The sequence below is a fragment of the Galeopterus variegatus genome, unplaced genomic scaffold (assembly GCF_000696425.1).
Source record: "Galeopterus variegatus unplaced genomic scaffold, G_variegatus-3.0.2 Scaffold109, whole genome shotgun sequence".
Taxonomy (NCBI): Eukaryota; Metazoa; Chordata; class Mammalia; order Dermoptera; family Cynocephalidae; genus Galeopterus; species Galeopterus variegatus.
The window spans coordinates 934,870-943,266 of NW_007726220.1; the positions used below are offsets into that span (position 1 = coordinate 934,870).

At 55.4% G+C, this 8,397-nt stretch overlaps 2 protein-coding genes across 2 annotated transcripts in view; both read right to left on the reverse strand.

Annotated features, from left to right (window-relative positions):
* FCN3 (ficolin (collagen/fibrinogen domain containing) 3) overlaps nt 1-1,435 on the reverse strand; it is a 4,993-nt gene extending 3,558 nt beyond the window's left edge. Inside the window, 6 exon segments of the mRNA XM_008586443.1 lie at nt 67-99; nt 329-361; nt 612-656; nt 1,005-1,036; nt 1,038-1,089; nt 1,345-1,435. Of these exon segments, the coding sequence (XP_008584665.1) occupies nt 67-99; nt 329-361; nt 612-656; nt 1,005-1,036; nt 1,038-1,089; nt 1,345-1,435 (286 nt within the window).
* Nucleotides 1,436-4,425: 2,990 nt separating this feature from the next.
* CD164L2 (CD164 sialomucin-like 2) lies at nt 4,426-8,391 on the reverse strand. The gene is made up of 6 exons (XM_008586332.1): nt 8,366-8,391; nt 7,707-7,874; nt 7,534-7,605; nt 6,979-7,023; nt 5,231-5,375; nt 4,426-4,748 (listed from the first exon to the last, which is right to left on the reverse strand). Exons 3-6 carry the CDS (start codon nt 7,595-7,597, stop codon nt 4,742-4,744), a joined length of 261 nt encoding a protein of 86 aa, XP_008584554.1. The 5' UTR covers nt 7,598-7,605; nt 7,707-7,874; nt 8,366-8,391; the 3' UTR covers nt 4,426-4,741.
* Between the last annotated feature and the right edge of the window lie 6 nt (nt 8,392-8,397).

The window sequence follows — 8,397 nt, forward strand, 5'->3', positions numbered from 1 at the left end:
TTTTAAAAAAAAAAAAAAAAAAAAAAAAAAAAAAAAAAAAAAAAAAAAAAAAAAAAAAAGAGGCACCCTGGCTCAGCAGCTCCTGGCAGCTCCTGGGGCCTGGAAGAGGAGAGATGGACTGAGGGGGTCCCCCAAGATATTCCCTGTCCCCCACCCCCTGGAACTGGAACAGGTCAAGTGTGGGACCCCAGGAGACCTCTTGGTTTCTTTGGGACTCTGAAGTGGGGTCTGAAGAAGGGATGTGAGAAGGGGTGTGGCCATGCCTAGGGGTCCAACACCCCAGCACTGCTCAATTCCAAGTTCCTGGCTCCTGCGAAGGCTGCCTCACCCTCCTGGCATGGGAGCAGGTTTGCTGGATCTCCTGGCACGGAGAAGGACTGAGTGTTGGCTCTGAGGTCTGAGCACCCCCAAGGGAATGCTCATGAACCACCAGTGGCGTGGGTGTGCAGACCCTTCTTCTAATCCTCCCCACTCTTGCCTGCCTTCCATCTCCCCTGTGGGAGGGCAGTAATAGCCAATTGCCTAGCAGCAGCCAAGCAGACATATCCCACCCTCTAGCCCAGGGACAGAAGCAAAGAGGGGAGGGGAGGTTCCCAGTCCCACACCCTCACCAGGCTCACCCTTGGAGCCCATCTTGCCTGGTGGCCCAGGTTGCCCTGAAATCCCAGAGGCAGAGATGCTGAGTCCTGCCCCATGCCCAGGACCAGAAAGAAGGGAGGGATTTGGAGCCAGAAGGTTCAAGTCCCAGTTTCACCCCTTACTAGCTCTGTGATTATGGGCAAACAACTTGTGCTTTCTGAGCCTCACTTTGCTCCTCAGGAAAATGGCAATGATACTACCTACCTGGCAGAGTTGATCTTAGGATGCTGGGCGCCCAGCCTGGAGCTTGGTAGAGGAGGTTCCTTGCCCCTTTGTCGTGGCTCGGGAGCACAGACAGTAATCGGGGCATCTCCAGCCTCCCCAGTTCACCCTAAGGTCCCTGCCGGCTCTCCAGAATCTCTCACCTTGAGGACCTGGGTCCCCCTTCTCCCCAGGATCCAGAACAATTGGGCAGGAGGACAACTTTGCTGGCTTCCAGTTCCCTGGGTTCTGCAGGGAGACACCAGGCAGAGAGGGCAAAGGGTGGGCATGTCTCTCCTGGACCCCTCTGCACATCTCTTTCCATCTCCCAGATTCTAGCTGTCAGGATGCTTGTCACCTGAGCTGGCAAGGGTTTGGCCTATTTGCATATATTTACATGCAGAGCCCAGATTATCAAACTCCCACCCTGCTCCTTGGGGCTAAAAAGGACACCCAGGGAAAGAATGAGGAGTGGGTTGGTGGGGAGGACACCTAGGCCCCTACCTGGGCAGCTGGGGTGGTCCTGGGTCCACAGACAGGCAGGCCCCCCAAGCAGGAGGAGCAACAGGGAGAGTGGGGCCCACAGTAGGCCCATTTTCCAGGACCACAAGAGGGAGGATGCCAGCTTATAAGGGGGCCAGGCTGGCAGAAGGACATGAAGCAAGACTTCCTCTCATTGTCTCCTAAGGACACCCACCTGGGCTGGAGTCAGCAGGGGGTGGGAACATTTCTTCCCTCAGTCCCAGAGAGAATGGGCATTATCCTTGCCTGTCCAACCAGGATGGAGTCCGACTTCTGATCGTGGCTTCCAGGGCTCCCCAGCCATCTCTCCAGACCTCTACATTCATACGGATTTTTCCACCTTCCAATCTTGGCTCATCTGTGTCTTCCATCTGGAATTCCCTCCTCTTCGTCTCTACCTGTGAAGTTCCACCTGTCCATGAAGGTCCAGCCCTAAGGCCATCTCCACTAGGAATCCTTCCCTGATCCTTGTCACCACTATTAATAGTGACCACTGCTACCATTTGCTGGGCACCTACTTCACTCAGGTGTCACACTGAGTGCGGCTTGTACTTCACCTCTGATCCTTACATAGCCTCGCTCTTAGTCCGTACTATTGGCTCTGGGTTATAAGCTTGGGTACAAAGCAGGTACTCAATAAGTAGTGGTTAAATGAATAAATAAAGAAGGAGAAACTGAGGCCCAGAGATGGGATATGACTTCTCTCTGGTACCTTACATGCCCAGAACCACAGAGCTTTTATCCAAGCCCCCTGCCTTCACCAGGGAGATACACCTTAGAAAAGTGACTTCGGGCCCAAAGTCAGGTCCCTTGGGGCCTAAGAAATAGCTGCTAATATAGGACAATCACACGGGCAGCCCATGCAGGGGGCCTGGAGGCTGGGAGGCCAGTGGGAGGCAGCAGCCATGGTCCAGATGTGAGGGGTGAAGTCTGAGCTGGAGAGGGACCTCAGGTGATGTGGGAGGAGAGGGAAGGCTCGCTCCCACATTCATTCAGCAAACCCTCCCTGAGGGCTTCCTCTGTGCCAGTGCTTGTAAGCGTGCAGAGGGCTGAGGTACAGGGAGGTGACAGGGAAAGTGGAGGCTGAGTTTGCCTGATGGGATGCATCAGTGAGAGGGATGCCCTGAGACTGTAGATTCCAGGAATCTGCCCTCCCCAAACTCTGCCACACATGTGCCAAGATCTGCAGACAAGCCTATTCATCATGGCTGTTTATAAGTCAACGTGGAAATGACCCAACCAGCCATTGATATGATCCAGACAAATAACTTAATGACCATTTGGACAAGTCATAGTGCAAATCTGATCTATAATGAGGAGGGCAAAGTCTCAGAACAGTATGTATAGCCTAAACCCACTATGCATTTTAAAAATGCTAAATGTGTGTATATATGTTGTAAATTCAGAGAAAAAGGTCTGAAACACACTGTTAACCATAGTTATTTCTGGGAAGTCGTACCAGGGGGATGAGTGATTCTCACTCAATATAAACTTCTGTCCCCATACTGGCCAGCCACTAAAACAAAACTAAACAATAAAACTTCTGATTTTTTTTTTTTTTTTGACAGCTGGCCGGTACAAGGACTGAACCCTGGACCTTGGTGTCATCAAAACCACGCTCTGGGCCGGCCTGGTGGTGCACTCGGTAGAGTGTGGTGCTTGGGAGTGCGGTGGCGCTCCCGCCGAGGGTTCGGATCCCATATAGAGACCGGTCCGCTCACTGGTTGAGAGTGCGGGCGCAACACCAAGGGTTGCGATCCCGTTGCCGGTCGCGGTGAGGGCGCAACACCGAGGGTTGCGATCCCGTTACCGGTCACGAAAAAAGACAAAAAAGAAAAAAAAACAAACAAAAAACCCACGCTCTAACCAACTAAGCTAACCAGCCAGTCCTATATAAAAACTTCTCCATAGTCCTTTTTTTCTTCACAGGGATTTACTACTTCTGAAAAGAATAAGAAAACATCCAATAAAGAAGGAGGGTAAGGAAAATAAATTGTATTGCAGGGAGAAGCCAGGGAAGGGTGATCCAGGCAGGAGGAACCGCATGTGTAAAGGCTCGGAGAAAAGAAAAAGCAAGGCAGGCTGAGACACAAGTAGATCAAAGTGCCAGGGTCCAGGCTGATGTCCGAGAGGATGGGAGGTTTGCTGGAAGTGAGTGGAGAGGCAGGGGGCCAGGAGGTGGACCGTGGTTGGCAATGTAGACAGTGGTGTGACGTGCGGGCAGGTGAGACTTCTGTGAGGCCAAGGAGTAGCTCCAGCATCCTTCAGAGCCCCTTTGGCTACAGCCAGAGACCCCAAAGGGCAGTGGGATGGAGGGGGAGGCTCGAGCTCAGGCTGCCCAGCTGGAATGAAGCAAGTAGAGCACATGCACCTGCTCTGAACCTTCCTCACATCCCCTGAGACAGATACTGTTGTTATCCCACTTTACAGATGAGGAAACTAAGGCCCAGGGCTCACATGGAGCAGCCAGGCTCCACAGGCTAAGCTCTCAACCACTCCTCTCCACTTCTCTCCTCTTCCTAGCATGGCCGTGGGATTAAATGAGATGAAGACAAGAGACACTGTGCTACATCCCTGGCTCCCAGCAAGTGCCCAGTCAGTGCGAGAAGTTCTTAGTCAGGAAGACTTCTGTGCCAGGGATTGGGGGGGTGGGCAGGGGCCGGGCTTTTCAGCAGGGCCTGAGTGAGGAAGGCCAGAAATGGCTGCCTGAGAGTCCCCAGGGACTCTCCACCTTGTCACTGGGGCAGAGACAGAACTTTAGAGGGCTGAGAGAGCCTAGAGATGGCTCTGGAGGGAAGTTCTGAAGTTCTGCTCACTTTGGAGTCAGAATAGCCTGGATGTAAACCACAGCCCTGCCCCATACAGCTGTGTGATTTTGAGAAGGTGGACTTACCTGAGTCTCCATACCCTCATCTGTAAAGGGACAGGAGAAGGGGCTAAACAGGTATAAAAGGTGACAGCAACAGTCCTAGGTGGAATTCCTGGTAAGGGGAGGACAATGGCCGTACCCTCGCCCCATCCAATCCACACACAGCCCAAGACACAGGACATGGAGCACAGTGCTGGAAAGAGTTCCTTTATTGGGGGCAGTGCCCAGGCCAGGTTGGTGGGAAGAGGCAGGCACAGAACCCAGATGCCAGGCTGGGGGCCCAGCAGGGATGACGATGAGATACGAGGTGGTAGAAAGATGCTCTCAGCTGCAGGTACCAGACCCAGGACAGGAGGGGAAGTCAGGTATTGGGAGCTAAGCTTGCTTGGTGCCCAGAGGGGCTGGAAATTGGTGGCCAAAGTTTTTCCCACCCCCAGTGCCCACAAGAGGGCCAAGAGGGCAGCTTCTGCATCCTCCTTCCCCTCCATGTGGAATACGGGCCCGAGGGAGTCAGAGTCTGCGGAGGCCAGACAGAGAGGACACTCAGGGAGGTGACCCTGCCTCAGAGCAGTTAGTGCTGGAAGAGCAAACACTTTAACATGGGCTGCGGCAGCCTGCCCCACAGCATGCACGGCACACAGGGGGCCTCAAGCATGGCTCCCCTTCCCAGAGGAAAACCAAACCAGACACACGGGCCCAGCTCCTGTCCACGGCCACAGAATTGCGGGCCGCAGGCTCGCCTGGCCTATCACCTACTGGTTTTCCTCCCTGCTGGCAGCATGAGGGGACAAAGACACAGGTTCAGCTGGGCTCCCAGATGCTGGGCCCAGGCCAAGTCTGGCAGAGAGCCCCCCCAACCAGAGGAGAGAGAAGGGGCGTGGCTCACATGGGACTTTGGGAGGGAGTCATTGTCCTTAGGGCAGCCCCAGGGAGAAGACACCTCCCTAGGCAGGAGGGGTGGGGAAGTAACCTGGAACTCCATGCTGGCCAGGTACTCACAGTGTCTGGTAGGTGCTGTCCTTGACTTTGAGGAAGCGCAGCACGAAGAAGGCCACCGCCTGCAGGCTCAGCACCAGCACGACACCCCCAATAAAGCTGGCCCCATCAAAGCCAGGGCTGTGGGCTTCAGGGACTTGGGGGCTCCCTACAAAGGTGAGGCAGGGTGGGGGTTGTAGCAGGCTCTCATGGACCAGGATCCCAGCCCCACCAGTGCAGGTCACCTTGAGGCCCCAGTCCTCACTATGGGGGCCTTGAACACAGGGCTTGGAAGTTCAGCCCAGTTCCTGCAGGCAGTTGGGAAGTGCCTGGAAGAACAGTGTCACAGCCAGGGAGTGTAGGGCATTGTCCAGCTCTGACTGTGCTCCTGAGTGGCTCTGTGGCTTTATGCCACATGTCCCCTCTGTGCCCCCTAATCACATGGTCCTAAGGGATGGTTGGGTCACATAGCAACTGAGCTCCCTTCTAGCCTCCCTGTCCCTCCCTAGCTCATTAGGGTGAAGATGGACCCAGAACTCAGGCATCCAGACCTCCCAGCCCAGAGCCCCTTTCAGCCTTGGGTCTTAGGGTTCAGAGCCCAGATACAGATGATATTGTCCCTTTTCAGGACCCCTAAGCCCTGAGATCCCAGAGTCACCCAAATCAGAGTCCTTATTTAGAGAGAACAGGAGCAGAGGAAGAAGTGGAGGCCCAGGGCTAAAACCCTACCGAGCAGGTAAGCAGAGACTAGACGATGTATATCTGAGGGAAGGACCAGGCTGTGAGGGCCAGACATGGCCAAAGTCATCTCACAGGGCAGAGGCAGACTCACGCAGGGTCCCCTGACTCTCTCCTCTGCCCCTTACAGGATAGAGCCTCAGGCTGCAGTTGCCAGGCTGTGGCTGGGTGGCTCCCAGCTGTGCCACATTACCATCGACCCTGCTTTCTCCAACAGGGATTAGATTTCAGGCTGGGCCAGGTGCCCAGAGCAGGGCAGGGCTAGTGGGTAGAAGATCGTTCTGGGACAGTGGGCAGGGCCCAGCTGTGAGCTGGGTCCACCTCCCACAGGGTGTATGTGGAATAAGGGGGCCTAAGAATATGAAGGGCAACGGAGGGTTCCTGCTGCAGCTCAGGGAGCTCCAGAGAAGGATGCTGGGGAATAAGGGGCAGAAGACGGAAGAAATGAGCCACACGAGGCTGATCTGGGGCTGGAGCTGAGGGAGCTGAGCCATCAATAATTCAGCCTCTGAGATCGGTTTCCAGCTTTAATTAACCAAGAGCCCCTTCAGCCATCCCTGCCAAGTCTGGTGACCTCCAGGCCCTGAGGTGCAGTGGGAACCAAGGGGCAGGGTTCCGCTCTGCCTGGAACCTGTTCCGCTCTGCCTGGAACCTGCTTTGTGACCCTCTCTGGGCCTGGGTTGCAGTAGGTAGTTACTGAGGACATCTAACTAGCAACCTCAGCCACACACCCTCAGTTCCAAGGACAGGTCCTAAGGGAGTCACCCTGAGTTCCCAGAACCAGGGATGGGAACCGTCGTTTTCTGATCACCTTCAGTGTGCCAGACACTGAAGTGGGCACTGTGCAGCCTTTCATAAATCCTCACAGCAACCCTGTGAGCAGGCATTGTTCAACCCATTTCACAGATGTGCAAACAGGCTCAGAGGGAGAAGTCAAGGACTGAGGTCACAGAACATGTCAGTGCCTGAGCCCAGACCTGTCTTTCCCTGCACCTCTGGTTCTCCCACCATCCCACCCCCCACATAGTACCTACCCGTTGTGATTGTCTTCGGTTCAGAGGTGGGGTGGTGGTGGGCAGCTGAGGAGACAGGGAATCCATAACAACACAGCCCTCCCCGCCCCTGACTCCCATCAAGACCCCAGCCCCAGATGACAGCTGATTCAGATCAGGCCCCTGTCCCGGCCCCAGACATCCAACATACTTTCAAGCCTTAGTCACAGTTTTTGCCACCAAATGTGCCCTCCATCTCTACCCTCACGGCTCATCTCTGATGTCACTTCCTCCAGGCAGTCCTCGCCCCCCATTTCATTCTGCACTTCCAAAACTCTCATTATGCCTTAAATTAGAAGAGCTAATGTCCCAGACCTTCCATACATCCGTACCAATTTTCACATGAGGAAACAGGCCAGAGAAGGAAGGGACTTCTCAGCAAGCTAAAGGCAGAATTGAAACTGGACCCAGCTGTTCGTGGACACAGTTCGCTCCCTGAGAGAGGTTGGCTCCTCCCAGCGGGTAGGCTCTGGCTGGGGAGACCTCAGCACTCCCCCTCCCCCACAACTTGGTTTAGACTAGTGGGAACCCCCTTACCGGGACATGATTCTGAGCGGTTGTAGACAGAGCAACCTTCCTTGACCACCTCAGCTTGGGCCATACAGTGTCCTGGTGGGAGAAAGTGCAGGGGAGAGGTTTGGGGACAGGGCCCAAGGCCCTGGGGTTGCGAGTTGGGATCACTCAACTTGAGGAGGGCCCACCCCCAATACCTGGCTCCTCTGGCCGACATTGCTCCCACACGCAGCCCGAGAGGTTGTGGGCTCTGTCTCCCTCTACACAACGCTCACAGAGCTCCAGTTGTTTGCAGCCCCCTTGGACAGCCGGCCAGATGTTCAGGCGGATCAGGGCTCCCCGCCCAAAGCCTCGAGCTCCTTTACCTGGAAGCAGGGCGGGAGCAGGAAAGGAGCAGCTCCTTGAAGTCAAGCTGCAGCACCTGCCCCACTACTGTGGTTCTTGCCGCTTTGCACACATCTGGGTTCCCACATACACTCACACCTGGATCCCCTAAGACCCACTGCACACCTGGAGCTTCCACAAGCACATGATTACACACATCTAGAAGCTCCTTCACATTCACCCAGAGCCCACTCCCTTTGCACATATCTGGGGTTCCCGGATGCGTTTGGAGCCACCTCCCCCCCACACACCTGAAGCTCCCTCATCCCCCCCACCTGGACCCTATATACACACGGGGCTCCACGCACAGCTACAGCCTCCTTCTCCCATCCCTGGAGCCCCGCACAGGACGGGAAAGTCCCCTGCCCCCTCCCCTCAAGCCCAGACTGTTCCTGGGAAGGCGGCTGGGTGAGGGACGTGCTCCACCTGTCCCCCCTGCCTGGGCCCCAAACCAGACCGTGCCCCGCGTTACCAGCCACAGCGAGCTGCGCACACAGGAAGAGG

Bases quoted from the DNA above. Each gene is read 5' to 3' on its own strand.
- CD164L2 (XM_008586332.1), bottom strand. From the start codon at position 7,597: ATGGCCCAAGCTGAGGTGGTCAAGGAAGGTTGCTCTGTCTACAACCGC. The intron at 7,024-7,533 runs GTAAGGGGGTTC...CTGTCTCCTCAG, and splicing joins CCGCTCAGAATCATGTCCCG to CTGCCCACCACCACCCCACC. The intron at 5,376-6,978 runs GTAGGTACTATG...TCACCTTTGTAG, and splicing joins ACCGAAGACAATCACAACGG to GGAGCCCCCAAGTCCCTGAA.